Source organism: Myxocyprinus asiaticus, chromosome 2 (genome assembly GCF_019703515.2).
Source record: "Myxocyprinus asiaticus isolate MX2 ecotype Aquarium Trade chromosome 2, UBuf_Myxa_2, whole genome shotgun sequence".
Lineage (NCBI taxonomy): Eukaryota > Metazoa > Chordata > Actinopteri > Cypriniformes > Catostomidae > Myxocyprinus > Myxocyprinus asiaticus.
This window is the reverse complement of record NC_059345.1, coordinates 51,857,648-51,881,386: the sequence shown is the minus strand read 5'-3', so window position 1 is coordinate 51,881,386 and position 23,739 is coordinate 51,857,648. Positions and strand designations below refer to the sequence as shown.

The 23,739-nt window shown below is 37.9% G+C and overlaps 1 protein-coding gene across 2 annotated transcripts in view; it reads right to left on the bottom strand.

Moving 5' to 3' along the window:
- The window catches only part of cgnl1 (cingulin-like 1), a 238,340-nt gene that overhangs the window by 201,091 nt on the left and 13,510 nt on the right, over positions 1–23,739 (bottom strand). For both annotated transcript variants that reach the window (XR_007898753.1, XM_051712876.1), the window contains exons 9-14: positions 8,782–8,988; positions 8,350–8,454; positions 7,728–7,880; positions 7,251–7,421; positions 1,381–1,539; positions 1,169–1,258 (exon numbers count right to left, since the gene is read on the bottom strand). Coding sequence is in view for 1 of the 2 variants with exons in the window: in XM_051712876.1 (XP_051568836.1) it covers positions 1,169–1,258; positions 1,381–1,539; positions 7,251–7,421; positions 7,728–7,880; positions 8,350–8,454; positions 8,782–8,988 (885 nt within the window). In the remaining variant the exon portion in view is untranslated. The remainder of the gene's footprint in view (positions 1–1,168; positions 1,259–1,380; positions 1,540–7,250; positions 7,422–7,727; positions 7,881–8,349; positions 8,455–8,781; positions 8,989–23,739) is intronic.

The following is a 23,739-nucleotide window of genomic DNA, read 5'->3' as shown; positions in this document are numbered from 1 at the left end:
AGCGTAACACTATTGTGTCATTATGTTTGCCTCGAATCTCTATTTCCGGACAATTAAAAAAAGCTCACACGCTCCTCTCCTTCATAATCTATTAATCACATCTTCAGCCCGTTTTTTAAGGGGTCTAAATGTGGTGCGACAGGTGCAATCGGACCAATGCACCAGTTTAGCTTTTGCGAAAGTTGAGCTTGAAACAATAAAGCACGAGTATAAATGTAGGGTACTTGCGCTGAAAGTTTTACAAAAGTCTCAAAGTTCAAGGAGTCATAGGTGTAACCATTTGATGCATGATCTTGAAAATAAATAGCTCGTTTTAAAGAAACTTTTCCAAGTACACACAAACATCAGCCTCATTTCCAAAAAACAAAACAAAAAAAAAGCACTTTAGCAACAGTTTTATGACTGACATGGTGGAAACCGGGCCCTGTTTCTCAGGAAACATGCATCATCTGTGCTTCAGATATCAAAATTTTCCTGGCCTTATCAGTTGGGAAGGAAGAATTCTCTGTGGCTCTCTCTCTCTTACAGCAAACCTCTGATTCTGGACTTTTCTCTGAAATCGTTTCAGAGCGAGAGCGAGCTCCGAGATGCCCGGCCTCTTGCATATTTTGGCTGAGGCAGATCTTTAGAAAGAGGTCTTAATTGATGCCTGAAATTTGGACAGGCACTCTTTCACAAAGAGGAAGGCTGCCAATGAGAATGATTACGCAAGCTCTACAATGCAGCGTACCCTTCACTCTCTTCTCTCTCTCATACGCCATCTTTCTTTTGCTCTGGTGTGAATTAACTCTGAATCTTTAGTGCAATTTTCAAAAGCAGAACCACACACTGGATTAAGGGGCTGGTTTTGTTCAACTGTGTCTTGTGTTTTGACTAGATTTAACAGTGTTTGTAAAGGACTCCAAGTACCCGTGAAGAAATAGATCTATTGACCTGTTTAAAAACTCTACTGCCTGCATTGTGAGCACTGCAGTGATTTTTCAGAATGTTTTCTTAGTTATATCTATGAAATAATCAGTACTTTTTCATTTTGTGCTCATTTCTTCTGTTGTCTTAGCAGAATAAGCTGTAAAGTGTACCAGAGTTTATATAGATAGTCAAAAGTCTGACTCACCGAGACTAGTACAGTAAAGACGGCAACATTTAAAAAATCAAATGATGTTCTCACCTGTTCTCTCCCTCTGTCTATTCTCTCCATCAGCATATCCCCACTCTGCCTTTCCTCCACCAGCTCCATCTCTAGCTGAGACACATGGTCCTGTTAGTAGATAGAAACATCTTTTCAGGCAAATTTACATCACTACATACCTAGTAGTTGACCACTCAAACTAGGTTTATTTAAGAAATTCAATACAAGAAATGTGTCTTTCGGTGCTGTACCTCCAGAAGTTTGGCTTGTCTGCTTTTGTCATTTGAGTGGGCTTTGGTCTCGGCATCGATCTCCAGATCCAAGACCTTCTGCTCCAGGTCCTTTACTCTCTGCAGAGACTCATCTCTCTCCTTCTGACACTGACGCAGTTCCTCCTGCACACGAGCCAACTAATACACAGAAAACACAACTTTATATTAACTAGGACAGTTGTGAGTGTTCAAGCTGTGGATTGGAGCTGTTCAGTCATGATGTCAATTTGTAGAACAATCTGGAGGGTGGATTTCTAATCTGTAGGACAACCTGGAGAACTCATTTCTAAGGGTTTTAGAGTGGCAGTTCTCCATTTATGAGTAAAAAAGGTACATACGTGGTCAAAAATGAAACCTGTATGACTTTCTTCTGTGGAACGTAAAAGGAGATGTAAGGCAGAACGTTAGCCTCAATCACCACAATCTTATTTTCATACATAAAAGTGAATGGTGACTGAGTCTGTCAATCCTAAACACTCTGCCTAACATTACTTTCGTATTCCACAGAAGAAACTGAAGTCATAAAGTTTTGGAACGACATGAGTGTAAGTAAATGATGACAATTTTCATTTTTGAATCAATTTAAACATTACTTGAAGAGACTTTCCTGTTTTGTTCTACGACTAAAATTACACACAGTCATACCCAAAACATGAATACGGATACCATTGCACGCTTTAAAAACTTATGTTGCTATGATGTATGGCCCAATGTAATGCCATATTTAGTGCAAAGAAATTAATCAACCAAAAATGAAAATTCTCTCATCATTTACTCACCCTCATGCCATGCCAGATGTGTGTGACTTTATTTCTTCTACAGAACACAAATGAAGATTTTTTAGAAGAAGATTTCAGCTCTGTAGGTCCTTTCAATGCAAGTGAATGGTGACCAGAACTTTCAAGCACCAATAATTACATAAAGACAGCATAAAAGTAATCCATATGACTCCAGAGGTTAAATCCATTTCTTCTGAAGCTATATGATGGGTGTGGGTGAGAAACAGATCGATATTAAAGTCATTTTTTTTTACTATCAATCTCCACTTTCACATTCTGAAAGTGAAAGTGGAGATTTATAGTAAAAAAGGACTGAAATATTAATCTGTTTCTCACCCAAAGTGACTGCATCGCTTCAGAAGATATTGATTTAACCACTGGAGTCCTATGGATTACTTTTATGTGGCCTTTATGTGATTTTTGGACCTTCAAAGTGTCTGGTCACAATTCACTTAAATTGAAAAAACCTACAGGGCTTAAATATACTTCTAAAAATCTTCGTTTGTGTTCTGCAGGAGAAAGAAAGTTACACACATCCGGGATGGCATGAGGGTGAGTAAATGATGAGAGAATTTTCATTTTTGGGTGAAAAATCACTTTAAATTACACCGCATAAGAAATCTCCCTTCTAAACATCACTGCTATTAAATTTATACAATGATGTGCATGCTGTGTGTGAAATTCTTTCTTTTTATGTGCACTTTTTCTTTTTTTTTTTTAGTTATCCTGCAGTTACAGTATTGGCCACAAGATGCTGCCTTTGCCAATAGTTTACTTCTAACACACATATGATGCAAACACAAGTGCAGATTTCCAGGGGGTTTTGAGCTTTATATTTTTATTTATGATAAGAAACTGGGTAATAAAGATTTAGAAAATTATAAGTTGCCTTAAAGTGTGTATTTTCCCCCCCCCCGATAAAATTGTTCTCATATCCCAGCTTAATACGCAGAGTCACCAATATGCAAGACATCTGTAGGTTAATTTTACCTATTAAAAAAAAAAAAAGAAAAAGTGCAACACTGTGGCTCTGTGGAACTATCAAAACATCCCTTTTTGTTTGAGCGGCCCATCCAGCTCAACACACCAACATTGGCTCAACCAATGGTGTGAGATTGGGGTGGGACCATCTGTTTACACAACCAATGTAAGACTGGGAATTTTCAGGAATCTGCTTGAAAACAGCGATTAGCCTCTTTCTGTTTGTTGACGTTAGTGCCGCAGAAATTACACCGCTTTAAGTGTGTACTGTATGCATGTGGAGAGTATTTGGTTGTGCTTTTGAGAGGTAAGCGATAGGTATATAGTTCCAGAGGAAACAGCTGTGCAAGTGAGGTCATGCACTAAATGAGGAGAGATTTTGTCAGAGTTCTGGGAGGATGAGGTGTCGGTAGGTCATCGCTCAGAGGACATCCTTTTCTTCCTTCTCACACACACATGCAGGGAACATCTCTTTTATTTGGCTTTATTCCTGACACATGTGCTCTCTCCCACTCTCCTCCCTTCTACATTCATGAGCTGAAATTTCACAGGCAAGGATGAACATTCGCCTGACTACGACGAACAAACGTTTTTGTCTTTGGTGAGTGTGTCGATTCTTTTTTGCTTGACAACCAAAACGTGTTGACCAATACATTTTTAGCATTGGGTCACCTGTCTAGATCTGCTTCAGCTACACATATCAGCACATTTGGTTGCAATAATGTTCTGAACACTGTTTTGCTAACTGGCATTTAACCCAAAGAATCAAGAACTGGAATTACAGCCAGTCAGATCTGAATCCAGAACACATTTCACTCTTGTTCTCTGCTCATAAAGTGTTAATGAGATTTGGGGGATGGGTACTTCTGTCCCCACTATTCCACAGGACCTCATTCACAGTGCCTGACCAATAATGCCTGATTCCCATATCAAACAATAACATTCCTTAAATGCCACAGTGTTGACAGGGTTAAAGCACATAATTGCATCCAAACAGCAGAGGTTAGAGTTCAGTCCCACTTGGGGTTGTTGAGTACATAAACTGAAGGTCTGGACATACACTGTGAATAAGAGCTGAAGTGATTGAAAAATCTGATCTGCCAAAAGAATGTCGGCCGATGATTAATGGCTATGGGGAACATTCCAGAGGTTTACTTAAGATTTAACACAGAGAGCTGATATGCTGATATCCATGTCAACAGACACAGTGACAGAGAGACTGAATTAAATGGAAGTTATGCAAATTATGTTTAACATGGCATTTGATGGAGTTTAAATTCAAATATAGCTCCAACTAACCATTGTGCTTCTTGGGAAATACATGGTACATCATGTCAGCTTAGAAGGAAACATCCAATCTTTCAGGAAATGCAGGTTTTACTTTGGGTAGATACTACCACCTTCAATTCCCATATTTACAAATACATTTTCAACAGGACAAATGTTAAGCTCAGATCCTTCCTGAACAAATTATTATTTTACTATCTGCATTCCCATTCAGACAAACTGCAAAATAGCTCTTATTTCTATTCATCATGCAGCTTTGATGCTATGATAATACCATGTTTTTTTAGGACATGTACCATGGTAATACAATGTTTTTAGACACCATGGTAATACCATGTTTTTTGGACATGTACCATGGTAATACCATGTTTTTGGACATGTACCATGGTAATACCATGTTTTTCGACATGCACTATGATAATACCATGTTTTGTTAGGACATGTACCATGGTAATACAATGTTTTTAGACATACTATGGTAATACCATGTTTTTTGGACATGTACCAAGGTAATACCATGTTTTTGGACATGTACCATGGTAATACCATGTTTTTGGACATGTACCATGGTAATACCATGTTTTTCGACATGCACTATGATAATACCATGTTTTGTTAGGACATGTACCATGGTAATACAATGTTTTTAGACATACTATGGTAATACCATGTTTTTTGGACATGTACCAAGGTAATACCATGTTTTTGGACATGTACCATGGTAATACCATGTTTTTAGACATGCACCATGGTAATACCATGTTTTTGGACATGCACTATGATAATACCATGTTTTTTTAGGACATGTACCATGGTAATACAATGTTTTTAGACATACTATGGTAATACAATGTTTTCTTGACATGCACCATGATAATACCATGTTTTTTGGACATGTACCAAGGTAATACCATGTTTTTGGACATGCACTATGATATACCATGTTTTGGACATGTACCATGGTAATACCATGTTTTTGGACATGTACCATGATAATACCATGTTTTTTGGACATGTACCAAGGTAATACCATGTTTTTGGACATGTACCAAGGTAATACCATGTTTTTGGACATGTACCACGGTAATACCATGTTTTGGACATGTACCATGGTAATACCATGTTTTTGGACATGCACAATGGTAATACCATGTTTTTGGACATGCACCATGGTAATACCATGTTTTTGGACATGCACTATGATATACCATGTTTTTTAGATATGCACCATGGTAATACCATGTTTTTGGACGTGTACCATGGTAATACCATGTTTTTGGACATGTACCATGGTAATACCATGTTTTTGGACATGTACCATGGTAATACCATGTTTTTTTAGGACATGTACCATGGTAATACAATGTTTTTAGACATACTATGGTAATACAATGTTTTCTTGACATGCACCATGATAATACCATGTTTTTTGGACATGTACCAAGGTAATACCATGTTTTTGGACATGCACTATGATATACCATGTTTTGGACATGTACCATGGTAATACCATGTTTTTGGACATGTACCATGGTAATACCATGTTTTTGGACATGCACCATGGTAATACCATGTTTTTTTAGGACATGTACCATGGTAATACAATGTTTTTAGACATACTATGGTAATACAATGTTTTCTTGACATGCACCATGATAATACCATGTTTTTTGGACATGTACCAAGGTAATACCATGTTTTTGGACATGCACTATGATATACCATGTTTTGGACATGTACCATGGTAATACCATGTTTTTGGACATGCACAATGGTAATACCATGTTTTTGGACATGCACAATGGTAATACCATGTTTTTGGACATGCACCATGGTAATACCATGTTTTTGGACATGCACTATGATATACCATGTTTTTTGGATATGCACCATGGTAATACCATGTTTTTGGACGTGTACCATGGTAATACCATGTTTCTGGACATGCACCATGGTAATACCATGTTTATTTATGACATGTACCATGGTAATACAATGTTTTTAGACATACTATGGTAATACAATGTTTTTTTGACATGCACCATGATAATACCATGTTTTTTGGACATGTACCAAGGTAATACAATGTTTTTAGACATACCATGGTAATACCATGTTTTTTGGACATGCACTATGATATAGCATGTTTTTGGACATGTACCATGGTAATACCATGTTTTTTGGACATGCACTATGATAATTCCATGTTTTTTGGACATGCACTATGATAATTCCATGTTTTTTGGACATGCACTATGATAATTCCATGTTTTTTGGACATGCACTATGATAATTCCATGTTTTTTGGACATGCACTATGATATTACCATGTTTTTTGGACATGCAATATGATAATACCATGCTTTTGGACATGTACTATGATAATACCATGTTTTTGGACATGTACTATGATAATACCATGTTTTTGGACATGCACTATAATAATGCCCTGTTTTTTGAACATGGTGATACCATGTTTTTAGATACATACGATGGTAATACCATGTGTTTGGACAAGTACTGTACTTGAATACCATGTTTTTTAACATATACCATGGTAATACAATGTTTTTTGAACATGTACCATGGTAACACCATGATTTTTATGCAGGTACCATGGTAATATTATGGTTATCTTTTTAAGTTGCTTAGAGTACCATTTAAATACCATGATACTACCATAGCACTTTTTATAAGGGTATGGTTTATTGCTTTGGAGGGCACACCATCCACCGTTATGGCGACTGTTTCAAACAGGTAGTTTTTGCACACTTTGTTGACATTTTGCCTTCTCCCACCCACCTCATCCTGAAGGGTCTTGGCAGTACGACGTGATTTCTCTAGCTCCTGTCCTCCCTCTCTCAGCTGCTTCTGCAGCTCCGCCATCTCCTTCCGGTTCTTCTCTTTATACATGTATATCTGCTCCTGCAGCTCCTGAGTTGAGCTCTGAGATGCCTCTACTATCTCATTCATCTACACATGGAGAGAGAAAGAGAAAAACCAAGAATTGAAAAACAAGTTGGACAAAAAAAAAACAAATTCCTTAGAGATCAATCAGGTTGTGGAGATGCTCAGGTTTCTGTGAAACATATCAAACTAAAGCTGTATAACCAGCAGAGATTGTGTACATTTAAGGAAATTGAAAAGAAACCATATATTAACAGCTAAATGAAAGATTATTAATACGCTTATTAAAGAAATAGTTATCACACAGAAATGAATCCTTTAAGACCCTAACAGGAAAAAACAGCACATTTGTTTAATCCATGTCTATCTCACCTCCCGTTGTAATTTCTCAATGGTCCTGTCCAGCAGCCTCCTCTCATCTTCAATTTCATTCTTAGTGTTTTTAAACTGCTCTTTCTGACTTCTTTCCTCCTTCAGTCTCTCCTCCAGCTCATGGTGCTCTTGAGTCATCTTGGTCAAGTTTCTCTGTGGAAGGGAATATGTCATTTAACACAGTGATACTATGGCTGCCCTTAAGCCAATTATTGAAATAGTAGTTTGTAGTTGGTATTTTTAAGCTGGTTTTAAGACTGTGCAGTTTTAAGACAGTGTGACCCAAATTAAAAAACATGTACATTTCTGAAGCTTTAAAAGTAACATTATTATAAATATGACTGTTAAGCCAACAACTTCGATTTGCACATTATTTACAACAAATTCATTAAATTCTATTGTCTGAAGGCAGGGTTCCCACACCTTTGGAACAATGAATTTCCATGATTTTTCATTAAGTAATTGCACACATATTTTTAGCCTACAAAATATTAGAACATAGAGTAGAACATAACTAGAAAGGTCTACATTTACCATAGACTTTTTAATTACTTTTGTTCAGGCCTAGAAATAACAATTGTAAAATGTATTCTTTATGCATGTAGGAGTTCCGAGGTCTCACCTGCACATCCTCTAGGCGAGTGCTAAGCGCCCGATTTGCTCTGGTCATTTCCTCTTCCTGTTCCCTGACCTCAGTGAGAGACTCCTCCAACTGTCTCTTCTCTTTCTGTGCTCATACAAACAAACACATTACAGATGTTCTTCATCTTTGGGGCTGGTTTTATAGTCACAGATAAAGCCTTTTCCCCAGACTAAAAAGAATAATTAATGGGAAATCACTGCTGATGGAATTCCACTAATGACAATCTTAATCATTGTCTAGGAAATTGCCTCCTGTTGATCTAATAAATAAAATGCAATGGACCTCTCACATACAGAACAACACGTTTCTGCCAGTTGTCAATGTGTATCCATTGCCTTAAGGCTGTGTGTGTGTGTATGTTTAATGTAAGCATGTTTCTTTTCACACAGACAAAGAGAAAGTTGAAGGCACCTCCAGACGGCTTGTTCGTTCCCCTAGCTTGCTCTCTTGAAGCTTGGCTTCATCAATAATGCGGTTGAGTTTGGCCACCTCGTTCTCCAGCTCCTGTGCCCTCCTGTGCAGCCGCTCCACCTCCTGAGACAGACGGCCCGTCTTGCCCTCAGACACCTTCCGTGCTGCCTCCACTTCCTCTTTTTCCTTACTGGCTGTGGCATTGTTCTAAAATAGGTTACATACACTTACTTTAGAACACTGCACCTTATGCGCAACATCCTCTTTCAAACCTCTTATAATGACAATAACGTTTCAAAATCGAACATGCGCAAAGCACCGAATACGAGTAAATATTGGGTTTGGTGAGCAAATATAACGTCACTTGCCAGTTGGTCAGTACTTTTATTAATAACTGCAACATTACACTGCAAAAAAATATTTTTGTCTTATTTTCCAATAAAAATGTCTAAACATCCTTGAGAAGCAGAATGACTTATTGGAAAATAAGACCCTTCCTCTCTGAACATGCCACACCTTGTTCAGTCACTTGTCATAACTAGACTGGACTATGTAATGCTCTCATTGCAGGCCTCCCTGCATGCACAATTAGGCTCCTGCAAATGATCCAGAATGCAGCAGCATGTCTGGTCTTTAATGAACCAAAGAGCGCGCATGTTATACCACTCCTTGTCTCTCTGCACTGGCTGCCGGTTGATGCACGTATCAAATTCAAGGCTCTGATGCTGGTATACAGAACAGTCACTGGGTCTGCTCCAGCATACCTAAAATAATTTCTGCAGAGCTATGTTCCCACCTGCGGTCGGCTAATGAGCAGCGCCTTGTTGTAACAACACAAAGAGGCACCAAAACACTTCCCTGGATTTTCGGTTTCACTGTACTACATTGGTGGAATGATATTCCAAACACCATCCTTGAAGCAGACTGACTCTCTGTCTTCAAAAAACAGCTAAAAACACATCTTTTCCATGAGCACTTAACCATTCACTCATAAAATAAATAAATACATAAAAATTATATACAGTACTGTACAAAAGTCTTGGGCACATAAGATGCTTCACAAAATCATTTGTCTTAAGAAGGTTATTTATATCTTCAGCTTTAGTGGTTCAATAGGAAATATAAATGTTAGAATCCCAAACATTATTTTGCAAACAGAAAAGATTAGAATAGAAGAACAGGGAGCCCTGCAACAGATGTCATGGCACCCACAAAGCCCCCCACTGAACATCGTGTCAGTCTGAGATTACATAAAGAGACAGAAGCATATCAAGATAAAATAATAGATATATAGAAGAACTGTGGTGAATTCTCCAAGAAGCTTGGAACATCCTATCTGCCAACAACCAAGAAAAACTGTGTCCAGGTGTACCTAGGAGAATTGGTGCTGTTTTGAAGGCAAAGGTGTTCACACCGAATATTTATTTAGATTTTTTTATATTTACTGGACTTTGTATGATGTTAAGTGATAAATGAAAACTATTTATGTCATTATTTTTTAAAAGACATCCTCACTATGCAACATTTTTCACAAGTGCCTAGAACTTTTGCACAGTACTGTATATTCTTGTTGCACTCACTACTATTCTGATGCTTGTGAAACTTTGTAATGCAGCACTTTTTGTACCACTGTCTCCTTAAGATGAATTGATTATGATGTATCCCTCTTTTGTAAGTCACTTTGGATAAAAGCATCTGCCAAATGAATAAATGTAAATGTAAAAATGACTTAAGTTATTCTTGTTTTCAGGGAAATAGAACAATATTTAGTGGGTTTATGCTTAAAACAAGAAAAAACTATTTGACAGTGGGGTCAGAACAATAAAGTGTTTTTAATTTGTTAAAAAAATTGATAGATTTCTCTGATAAGACATTTTGCTTCTCAAATAAATGTATCTTGTTTTAAGAATGTTTAGATTAGTGCTGTCAGTCGATAATTTTTTTTAATCGATATTAAATCGCATAATTTTTTGTAGTTAATTGCAGATTTTGAAAGTGATTCGACTCTAAATATACTTCTTTTCCTATCAAAAAGAAATTCTTTCCTTCATAGGGAAGAAAACAAAATATAAAACAATATAATGCTTTATTACCATTTTCCGAACAAAGCCTTCCACGGTATAAAGATAGAAATACACTAAAATAGCACCAATTCATGTAACATTAAATGTTTCCCAAAGTCTCAGTGGGAGTTTGACTAATTGAAAGAACTAGTCTCCACATACTGTAGGTTGCATTTTCATTGCAATGGGCATGAAATCAATTAAACTCTCATCCTCCACAATATTAATTTGCCGGTAGACTGTGGCTCTCTGCTTTGTTACAGCAATCATGAAGTCGTGTTCATGATTCATGTCAGGGCGTCAGTGCCAGCATCAAGTGCCGCTTTGAACTCCACATGAAAAGCGCTTGCAAACAAAACAATTCTCATTCTGCATTTTGGTGATAATTAATAATTGATGTGCTTCTGTGGTAATTAATATGCACCTTTCTTAGGCTGAAAGATACTTGATTTCTATCACAAGTCCCATCTGGGTTGTTTTGTACAACAAAAGCGTTAAGAGGTCCTTTCCCCATCTCTTTATCACTGACACTGACTAAATCACTGCTGTGTGTGTTTTTAGTGCGTCAGTCAGTGTAATGACTCCGGGTGGACACATCGCAAGGGTTTCGCCCTAATCCAACCAGTGTTTATGCTGTTTTATGCTGTATTAACGGTTAATGGGTCAATCGCAATTAAGAAGAATTAATTAGTTAAACTTTAATGAATCGCATGCGTTAACATGTTAATTTTGACCGCTCTAGTTTAAATATTTTTAAAAGAAAACAAGACAACAAAACTCAGTAAGAAAAGTATTTTTTGTAGTGTCGGACCCTCACTGAAGGTAAGTGGAGCACGATTCAAAAGGCCATCAGCTAAAAATAAATCATTTACATGTCTTCTAACGAGATTTTTTTCTAACGACTTCTTTTTACCAAATGTATTATCTGAAGTTTATCCAAGATGCCTTAAGTTTTATTTTCTCTAGAACTCCATGTGGCAACACTTCTATAGAATATTTCTCACTTTAAGCCACCAAAACAAAAATAGGAGGAACAAAATGGCAAAATCTTCTTGTTTTTGTCAGGTGCAGTTGAGAGAGACGAAGAGAGAGATCTTGTATGTGATGCTTTTAGTGACACAATGACCTGCGCTGTTTGTCACAATTATATAAAAGAAAAATAATCCAGCCAAAAAAAAAAAAAAAAAAAAAAAAAAAAAAATTACGTTTTTATGGGCAGTAAAAAAAAAAAAAATTCATCAGCCACTGGCTAAAAAAAAAAGTTAATTTTTGACCCTGAACACAACTGGGAGGAGCTGTGGGATGCAAGTCCATAAAGTCATGACACTGAATCGGTCTAAATAGAAGTGAGAGTGAGACAACAGGCCTCTGACCTATTGACACCCTCTTCAATGATGTGGGCCAATATAAATGCAGTGAGTCACAGTGGGGGAACAGTGGTGAAGTTAAACTGAACGGCCCTGTCCAGTTCATTTGTGCCATCCATTCAGAGTTAGCAAAGCATGTCTCCACCAGTTTCTCAATGACTCAACCTGACACATTATATAGTTTCCCGATTCTTTAAGCCTTTTGATAAGTTACAGGTTTACCAGACGTCTCTGAACATGAACGAATTCTTTAATTAGGCTGTGCTCTCTTGGTGGCTGTCTCTTTGTTAGGATTTGGCTTCTGCTTGGTCAGTACTAGAGCACCCAGCATTCTTCTCCGCCAAGTTTTATGAATAGGGGAGACTGCCCTGTTGAGCTACTGTGTGTATACAACACTACGGACACATTTTGTAATTCCAAACTCAATCTGCGATTTAGACGTCCAAGAAACCCATGACCTGTGACACCTAAAGCAGCATGTCAGAGCTTTTTGTGGGGCTTTTCAGTTAACAAACTGAAAGGTTTAAAGCAGAGACAACTGTCATGCAACGATGGTCTCTTTATCTTGTTGGTGACAGCTCAAAGATTACACAAAACATGGATGGTTCCAGAACTGGATGAGCAGGTAGTTCATTTGCTCTGCATGAGGGAATGTAACATAACAGGTTTGGCCATCCATTGAGTATAAATGTGGAAAAAGACTATGCTTGAATTATAACTAAACAAAACTTACTGGACATAACTTAGATAAAATTGTGTGTCCTGGCTGAGACATGCAAACATGCTAGTGTTGTGCTATGGCTGTTCAGTTGTGTTGTGGCTTAATTTAGTTGTGTTGTGGCTTGTTTCCATTGTGTTATTGCTTTTCAGTTGTGATGTGGTTTAATTTCATAGTGCTGACAGCTTTTATTTGCTTTGCTAATTTGGTTGTGTTGTGCACACCAGGCCACCGTAGGCCTTATGGTGTGTTCACGTCATGTCAGAATTAGCATAATTCCAAGATTCCAGCAAATTCTAGAATTATATCCGAGAATTCTATGAAAGCTCCGACTAGACCCTCTTAACGTAATATAAAAAGAACCAAAAATGGCAGTGACCTCAACAGTTAAAAGTAGTTTACATATATTTCTGTTTGATATTGCATTTTATTATAGCCAATGTTACCTGGATTTCTTTCTTTGTTCCTTAACATTTTGCAAGAACATATAGAGGTGAATGAATGCATTAATATTAATGTTTTTTAATATTTTGCTGTAATCAGCAATGATGATTGATTTTGAACACTGAAAATGCCATTTTGGCATTATGAGTGTTACCACAGAAACAAAGAATTACCGAGGTCTGAGAATGTGAACAGCTCAGAGTTGTCATCTTGTAATTTCAGTTAATCCGACACGATGTGAACGCAGCATTAGGCCCCATTGTATACCATACTAGAGTGATTTATTCACAAGTAAACGTAGCAAAATCAATCTGTTTTCAACCATTTTTATATTGTATTAGTGTGGATGTCGCCTTAGAGTAATTATGCCCTACAATAGGTAAGATACACCAGTGTGAGACCATAAAAGACAGTGTCTGAAATACCTGTGCCCTAATGGAGTGGAACTGTAATTGCAAACTCTGTGATTAGCTAACATCCGGACGAGGACATACTAGCTCTTTGTGTATGTGTGTGTGTCAATGTAAGATCATTCCTAGCCTAACAAAGCAGTAACTCATTAGTGGGTGGATTTATGTCTGCTCTGCTTACAGTTCAAAGTCCTGAAGCCCCTCTCTCTACAGCTCTAACCAGCCACTAATGCTTTACTCATTAACCACGACAACACACAAACTAACCGCAGCAAACCCCCACAAAATAAACCCAGCCCTCTGTTATGCCACACACCACCCCAAACTACTGGGGCCTGGAGGTTGTTTTGGGGAGTGCCTTGCTAATATGTATCTAGCATAATACAACATCCTTGAGGTACGGTCACTTATCTTTGTTTGCAAGACTGCAAAAGATAACAAACATTGACAATGTGAGAAAAGACTAGGGTGGGAATCAGCAGAGAACTTGAGAATTTCTTTTTTTTTTTTTAAATACTATATCTGGGTCATGATATGATAATATGGTGCTTCTTTATATTTAGTGTACTGAGATCCAAACCTGTGATAACCTTGTTTCTCATTCATCTTCATTGCAATTCAGTGACTTGGCTTTGCGCAATAAGTGCTGAACTTAATAAGTAGCGTAAAGAATAGGTACGTCAATGTCGTTTAAAAAAAAAAAAATGAGAAAAGTGGGAACAACATACCTTGGTTCCAGTGTGTTTATCATTGCATGAAAGACATTGCAGTCTGGCTGTACAGAAGATGTATACAGACATCTTTTCAAAAGTTGTATACATATATTCTTAGCTCATTCCGAGTTTGCATTTTGGTCAAATATAAATAACTGAGTGTTTGTTAACCTAATGCAAGTCGGTTCTTTCTTCTCACACACTTGCTCTAAGTGATGGTCAGTCTCATTTTTCTCAAAAAGATTAATTTGAAAAATATTGAAAATATCTTAAGGTAGAATATCAATACATTATTGTGAGGTAAAACATTGCAATACCTTGAAATATAAATTTTTCCCCGACCTCTAGGAAAGACCTCTTTTGAAAAACATCACAACACTTTTGTCCGCACAAAAGATTAGCCATGTCATGACCTGAGGCGGCTTATCGCGATGTCGGTGTCCTTCATAGTAGGTTACCATAGTTTAAGTATGTCTATTTCCTCTTCCCTTATGAGGAGAAAGAACGTCTGGAAACATTTAGCCACTGATAAACTACAGGACAAAGAGATAGTGCTAAGAAACTGTTGCATTGGGGGAAACTCTGAACGAACTCTGTTTGTATTTAATGAACACTCACACATTCCCTCTCCCTCCATGCCCCAGTTCCAACAATCAGCTCCACGAAATGTTCCAGCCTCAACAGAAAGAGAAGGACAGAGCAGCACTCATAAGGAGCTCTCTGTTTGCTTCCGTGTTTCCTTTCTCGACAGAGGCATTAAAGACTCACAGATGCAGGAGAGTAGTGTGTTCTGAATGGTGTTGGGCATTACCTAGCATTGTGAAAGTGTTTAAAAGGCTTAAGAATAACATTGACTTCATGAACTCACAGCAAGGACACGGAGCGTCCCAAAGCTTTGCAGCCCTAACCTTTGTAGCACCGTTTATTACCTAAACAATCACTGAACTAATAAATCTGTCTAAAGCCATCCTAAATTCACTGTGTGAAATGATTTTCTACTTCACTTGCACTACAGCACCTCCAAAGAGCTAAATCTATTTAATCCACTCTCAAATCATCCAGGTTTACATGTCAAATGTATAATCTGAGTGGGTACAAAATCTTAAAGCCAGAGAGGAAAGCAAATTTAATCACAGGTCAACCCCACTGTAATCCCCAATGGACTGTCTCCGTCACACTATCAGATGTATTGGATGCAATGTATAGTCTTTCTCTGACTGGAGAAAATACAATAATACAATGTATATATATTGGAATCTAAGTATTTGTTATGTGCTCCATTTGCTGTAATGATAGCATGCAATCGAGGAGGCATGGAAGTTTGTGCAAAACCTGATGATCCAAAGAGCATCTTGTGTGTGTCAATGAAAGCAAGGAAATCAGACCTATTTGCAGATGAGTTAACGGGTTCATGTCACAAACTTACATACATTTGATAAGTGGTCGACCGATATGGGTTTTTTCAATGAAAATGAAATTTTCAGATACCGATATCTAGTAAGCAGGATGGCCAATGAGCTATATAAATGCCGATACACAATACAATTAACAACAGCAAATCAGATGTACACGAAATTTATAAAGTGAAACATACACTTATTTTATGCAATATTTACTGAAATTTGCATAAACTAGAAAAGATAAAACCTTAAAACAGAAAGTGTTGACTAGCCACTGACAAATCTAGTGGTAGATTTTGGAACTCACACAAGGGAATGTTAACACTTCGGGGCAGTGGTGGCTCAGTGGTTAAGGTTCTGGGTTACTTATCAGAAGGTTGGGGGTTCAAGCCCCAGCACTGCCAAGATGCCACTCTGACCCCAGCTTAACTGGGATATGTGAAAAAAAGAATTTCACTGTATGTGCGCAATTGTATAATGTGTGATAAATAAAATTATAAATTACTTCGGTTAATTGACCAAGCAAACACAGTTATGCAGTTAATCACAAAATGGCCAAATATCATCTGATTAATCACTACATTTGATTAGCGACCTAGATAGATATAGTGCCAAAATACTTCTTAAAAATGTTGTGTCATAATTTTGATGTCATAACTTTTCTCCTAGTCAATAATAAAAGTGGTAACACTGTATAGCTTTATGCAATTAATTCTACAATAAAATGTGTTTAACAGACAATGTAAGGGAACCAAAATGTTTGTTAAAACTGTTAAAAGTAATTGTTACATTCCAAGATGATTCGGTAGATTATTATACCATATCTTTGGGATTTCATTACTGGTACACCCAAGATTTCCCAATAAATTGCAAAATTACCTTCATAAGCAAATCACATCAACAACATTGTTTCAGCAAACTACATTTGTAAACACTGTTTTGTTTTTTTTTACCCTGGGTATTGATACAGATTCCCGATTCGATTCAGATTCACAAGCTCTCAATTCGATTTAAATTAGATATTGATTCATATAGGTATATTTCAGTTATAATGTCCATTTTGCTTACATATGAAAGAAATGATCTCTCAATTAATGCTGTTAATTATACAGTGGACCTTTTAACTTGGTACATTATGTAAATATTCATTTTACAAATAATATTTGATTTGTTTTTCATTATGTCACATTTAAGCTTTTAAAAAATGTACAAATCCATGTATTCCATCAATAAATATTAAATTATATTGCATATATATTAATTGTTGTTTAATTACTAATTTATACTATTTACAAGAATTTACATTGATTGGTAGAAAATAAGCTAAAAATGTATTTAAAAGTGTCTTAAAAGGCTCGGGTATAATAAGTTTTTCTGCGTGCCATATCAGATCGTGCCCAGTCGACAGCATTGCTTTTCAAAGTAAGCTGTTTTGACCGCGAGCGATTCCGAACACGTTTGACACATGCACACTACGACTGCTTTGTGATACCTTTTTAGTACAGTCAATGACAGGTGCATGTCTGCGAGTCGAGAAAATCTGGGCCAGCAGTTCTGTGAAGATCGTCTGTAAATTAGCACATATAAACAATAGATGACTCTAATGGCTTCTTTACCTCTTCCGTGCTATTCGTGATTAGAATGTTTATTTTTTCCTTGTTTTTGATCAAATATTGACTGTAAAGAACAGACAGGATATTAAATGAGACATTAAATGACAAATGGATTGCGCAGATCTCGCTTTTGGACACAGAGTTAAATCAAACTTTTACTCTCAACATGCAGTGAAAGGATGCTGAACACTATACTACTCAATTACTGCTGAGTGCTAATAATGATATATTTTAAGTCGCAGAGCGCGAAATTTGGTCTCATGTGAGTGATTTGTAGAAAGTTTCACAGAGTAAAAGATCGATCTTGGGATTTAAGAATCGATATAAAGATCGCGATGCACTGGAAAATCAAAATATTTACCCAGTCCTAGTGCCGACACACAAATGACTGCAAATATTTGACGGTTTGTACGACCACTGATACATGATTTACATGCAACCAAAATGCCACATTAATACGTCAAATATAAATACAATAAATAGGCAGTGATTTCACCCACATTAAACTTAAAATAAGCAAAATAACAGGAAATCCTATTTTCCTAGTATCCAAAATTCAGTACTGTTTTTACCATCAAGCTTGTGTTTTCACTGAAATGGCCAAGACCAATTAGTCATCTATTCCTACGGTCAACCTTTCGATGTGACCTCTCTTTATGTGCCAGGCCATTTTCTCAAGAAAAGCACCGTGACTCGACAGAAAGGCATAGAAACATAAGCAACAGGTCATCCACAGTGCTTGAAACGTTATCAGCTGAGCACAGTGTCAAGCCTTTGAATGCTGCAGACCAAACGACTTCAGCTTCTTCCTGGCTCAAAACAACACTGGGTCTGTTACTTCATCCTGGTAGTTTATGTTACAATAGCTTTGCTTGTGAACAAAGAACACATAGACACAAATGTTCCGAAGCTGGATGAAATGCTGAGGACTGGTGAGAGTTGCTCAAAATGGAAATGAAAAAGCGCTGCAGGAAAAGCACTGGCCTCTTTCCAGTGAGCGTAAGACGCCTGTAATAAGCTCCTCTCGTCATTCAGGGAGGGAGAGAAGAAAACATTTTCTCTGGATGAGGAGAAGGGTATTGTTGATGCTAAGCAGCTGCTGTGGGGTTTAAGTGCAAACAGCTTTACTCATTTCAAAGGTAGCCAGAAAGCCGTTGGGAAGGACAGGTGAAATTTTTAAAATTTCTGACCCAACGGATGTTTTCTCTTAAAGCCGTTTCTTGCTTGCAAAACTTAAACCTTTGATGACATGTTAGGCAAGTGTGTGTTTTTTCTTTGTTGTCCAAAAAGCATCAAAACTAGTGCTGTCAGTCGATTTAATTTTTTAAAATCGCATAATTTTTTAGTTGCAGATTTTGAAAGTGCTGAAATTTGACACTATATAAACTTCTGTCAAAATGCATTTATTTCCATCTTAGGAAAGAAAACAAAACAATATGTAACAATATAGTGCTTTATTAACATTTTCCAAACAAAGCTTTCCACAGTATAAAGATGGAAATGCACTAAAATATCACCAATTCAAGTAACATTAAACGTTTTGCCAAAGTCTAAGTGGGAGGTTGACAAATTGAAAGAGCTAGTCTCCCCATTGGTTGCATATTCATTGCAATGGGCATTAAATCTCTTAAAACTCTCATCTTCTACAATATTAAAGCGCCTTAAATAGGCTGAAAAATACTTTATTTCTATCAAAAGTCCCATCTGAGCTTGTTTTGTACATCAAATAGTGTTAAAAGCTCCTTGTTCCATCATTTTATCATTGAGAGGGAAGCACTGTCAGAGATTCTTTTATTTACTGAGATAACAACCTCCTCTATCATAGGAGAGAGCGTAACGGTGTACTAGCGTGTTACGACAGTACCACACATAGAATGTCTATGGGACCGCCGCGTTATGCTATTTTATCCTAAGCTTGTAGGCTCCCCTTGGTAGAGGGGCTCTGGTGCTGTGGTGTGTCTGTTTGTGGCATGTCAATGTAATGACTCTGGGCGGACACACTGCAAACGTTCCGCCCTTCACACCAGTGCTGTATTAACGGTAAATGCGTCAATTGCGATTAAGAAAAATTAACGCGTTAAAAATGTTTTAAATCGCATGCGTTAACACGTTAATTCTGACAGCTCTGACCAAAACGCATTTAGCATTTACAAAATAAATGCGATGTGGTCACATGCATATATGACCACCTCCAAAAGTGGATTGATCAGTTTGGATCACAATTTGTGACCAGGTAACCCAGAAGGCAAAAACGGGGTCTGCGTTATTCTCATTCAGGCTCTATACACCATAATAGCACTTGAATAGAACTGAGAGGCAGGTTAGGCAAAAACTATTCCAGATTCAAAATAAACTTCACAAAGACACACATCAATGCCTCCTTAATGAACAGTACAGATATCTCTGCCTCGCTCCAAGCACTTTCTAACTCACCAAAGCTAACAAACTAAGCTCTAGCATTGTGTTACATTCTGTCCCAACAATAAAATCAAAGCCAAAAAGTTTGGACTCAGTTGGTGCCTGGGCTAAATCCTTAGCTTTGTGCCTCTGTTTTTAATCCCATAAAGGCAGGAGCCCTGACAGGTTGACCCCCTCTTTTGAGCTCGCTGTGGGGGGTTTGTAGGGTTCCAGGACCCTACACATCATCTGATAGCAGGGGATTTTGGCTCTGCAGGACAGTGAGAACAATGGCAGAAGAATCCAGGCCAGTTCTGCAATGAGCTCAGACTGTAGTGAGGACCCTTTCATGGTCTAGTTACTGTCACATAGTGTGCATCACGCATAAGGACTGCTGTTTACATGTAGACTGTGAACCGTTCCAGCAGTCATTGGCAATCACTGTCATTGTGCACCAAGACATGCAATGGTGCCAATTGAGGTATCTGCTGTTGTTAAGATGAAGCACAAACTGTTCTTAAAGGGGAAAGTTAAACCAAAAATGAAGATTTTTTCATCATTGACTAACCATCGTGTTGTTCAAAACTCATTTCACTTTCTTTCCTTGGTGGAACACAAAAGATGTTAGGCTGATTCAGTCACCATTAACTTTCATTGTACAGAAAAAAGATGCAATGAAAGTGAATAGTGATTGAGGCTAACACAAACATCCTTTTGTGTTCCACCGGAGATAGATTGTCATACAGGTTTGAAACAACATGAGGGTGAGTAAATGACAGAATTTTCATTTTTGGGTGAACTAGCCCTTTGAAGCAAATACTAATGTCTTCATAGAATCCAGATGCACGCAATTCCTTTGAAGCCTGTATTTGCTTGTATCTGGCTGTTCTTCACTTTATCTAGTTTTGGTTCTTTTTCCATGTAAAACATCACTCTGTTTGTCTATATCTCTCTACCCTCCCACTCCACTTCCCTCACCCACTCTCGCCTTCCAGCTGAAACACCACAGGACAGGCCGGAACAGTATGATATCACAACCTGAGGAAACACACCACGTCCTGTGAGACTACCTGCTCCCCAAACAGCCCCAAATAGACAGTCACCACTGCATATCAACCACAGCCTAAATAACAAACAAATACATTGCACTGGGTATGTGCAGCACTCAAACACTGGAATCAAATGCACCATATACATCCTGGTATCATATATATCCTGATACCAGCATGCTATGCAATATTGGTTTTGGATTTTTACTAGTGATCGAGCGATATTGTTTTTTCAATGACCAATGCAGATATCTCGAGAGCAGTGTGGCTGAGGATGACAATTTAGATTTATTCAACAGTAGACTTATTTGATTGCACAAGCGGTGTTCCAAGAGTGATGATACCTTTTACAACATTACTAGTTTGTATGCATCACTCCTGCATGTTTTCCAGTCTTTTGGAACCTTTTTCACTGGCGGAGAAAAATATACAAACTGGCCAAATTTTTCAGAAACAATGAGCCTGTGTACATGTACACCAGTATGAGGACAACTCCCAAAAATCAGCTTATTTAAAAAAAAAAAAAATCAGACAAAACAAGAAAACCATGTTTACATGAGACTTCAAATAATAAATGTTATTCTTCGCTTTTGACATCAAACCGTGAAAAGGCCTACAGTGGATAAGTCATTAAGAACACCGGTAAAGGTGTTTACACGCAATGCGAAATCGGGGTTTTGGGCAAAAATCTACCCGTGTAGATCGGTTTAATCTTAAGCTGTTTGTGACCTTACACCTTGTATACAATGGCAAAAGAAAAGCTGTTTAATGCATTTACATGACCCCACAAGTTGTCGGTTTATTAAGCATAATTGGTGTAGATGCACGGTCACACATCTTTGCAAGGTGAAATTTCGCAGGCGAAACACGGTCATCTCAATGGGAATCACGCGATAGACTTCCGGTGGAGAAGAATTTCCCCAGAAATTATTTTATTTACGGAAATAACGACCATAGGAGAGAGCATAACGGTCAACTAGCACGTTACGACAGTAACGTTTCCGGATCGCATACAAATGAATAAGAAGAGCCTTAAACTGACACCTACCTGACACAAAATGGTCCTTTTCTTCTCTTATAAAACAGCAATTTTATTGCAGTAAACTCCACAAATAGTTCATTCCAAAAGGATTGTTTAGTGTAAAACATGTTTAAGATTAGAAGACAGGTAGTCAATTAATTAAATGATGAGCTATTTCCTCACAAAAGCAGTTTATTCAGCACACTGAAGCATTTCCTCCACGGACATCCATTAAAAAGTAACGCAATCTTGTCTCCTCAACAGTGTACCACCCATAGAATCTCTATGGAACTGCCGTGTTATGCTACTTTCTGCTATGCTTGTAGGCTCCCTTGATAGAAGGGCTCCGATTTCCCCACACGGATTTTGCAAAGAGTTCAAGTTTGGTGAACTTTGACAGGTGAATTCGCCGTGTTGACCGATGGGATATTGCTTGGTTTGGCAGTGACTTCTGTGTGGGCTGAATATTCACAATAGACAAGGGCATAATTTTAGCAGTGAGTTTCTTTTTAACTTAAGTTCATGGAGTATAAAGTGCAGCATTAAAAAGAGGCTGCTTAACAATAAAATTTTTGCTGGTTTCACACGTGCTCACAGTCCGCCCACGACGTCTTCACTCGCGTAATTTCACTGTGCGAAGGTTTGTGTGACCGCGCCTTAATGTAAATGCACATGGAGAGCATTCCAAATTTTCTCCCCAATTTGGAATGCCCAATTCCCAATGCGCTCTAAGTCCTCATGGTGGCGTAGTGACTCGCCTCAATCCGGGAGGCGGAGGACGAATCTCAGTTGCCTCCACATCTGAGACCGTCAATCCGCACATCTTATCAAGTGGCTCATTGAGCGCGTTACCGCGGAGACATAGCACGTGTGGAGGCTTCACACTATTCTCCGCGGCATCCACACACAACTCACTACACACCCCACTGAGAGTGAGAACCACATTATAGCGACCACGAGGAGGTTAACCCAATGTGACTCTACCCACCCTAGCAACCGGGCCAATTGGTTGCTTAGGAAGCCTGACTGGAGTCACTAAGCATGCCCTGGATTTGAACTTGTGACTCCAGGTGTGGTAGTCAGCGTCTTTACTAGCTGAGCTACCCAGGCCCCCACAAACGCACTCACAATTAACTTATTGCTTATAAAACTGTTGTATAAAAGCAATATCACATTTGCAATATTCACTGATATTACAAAAGCACTCTTGCTAATGTTATTATTCTTAAATATTCAAAATACAATTTAAATGACAGCAAATTAGATGTACACATTTGCTGAGATGAAATAAACTCTAAATTTACACAATATTTACTTAAAATTCACAACAAAAAAAAAACACTTCTGTGAATCAGTAAGACTCAGCCGATGATCTGAGATAATCTCAAAATGGCAAACTGAAAGATCTTTATGCTTGATTCCCAGGGAACACATCCTGATAAAATGTACTTTGAATGCACTGCAAATTGCTTTGGATAAAAGTGACCGCCAAATGCATACATGCAAAAACATAATGGTGAAGGTCCAGTTTTTCTGGAGGAAATCATTTATGAATAAGAAAAAGGGACAGGGCTAATGGAGCAAGGAGTGAATCTGGTCACATTGACACGGATGCATTGAGAATCAGGAATCTTTTTGCTTAGAGGGGGACACTGTGGCCCCCCACCATTTCGGGCCCCCTCCTGCTTTTAGGGAAAAGCAACTGTACCTTTATATGCAGCAGTAAAAGGGAACAGCAATACAGACTACAGCTATTATCTACT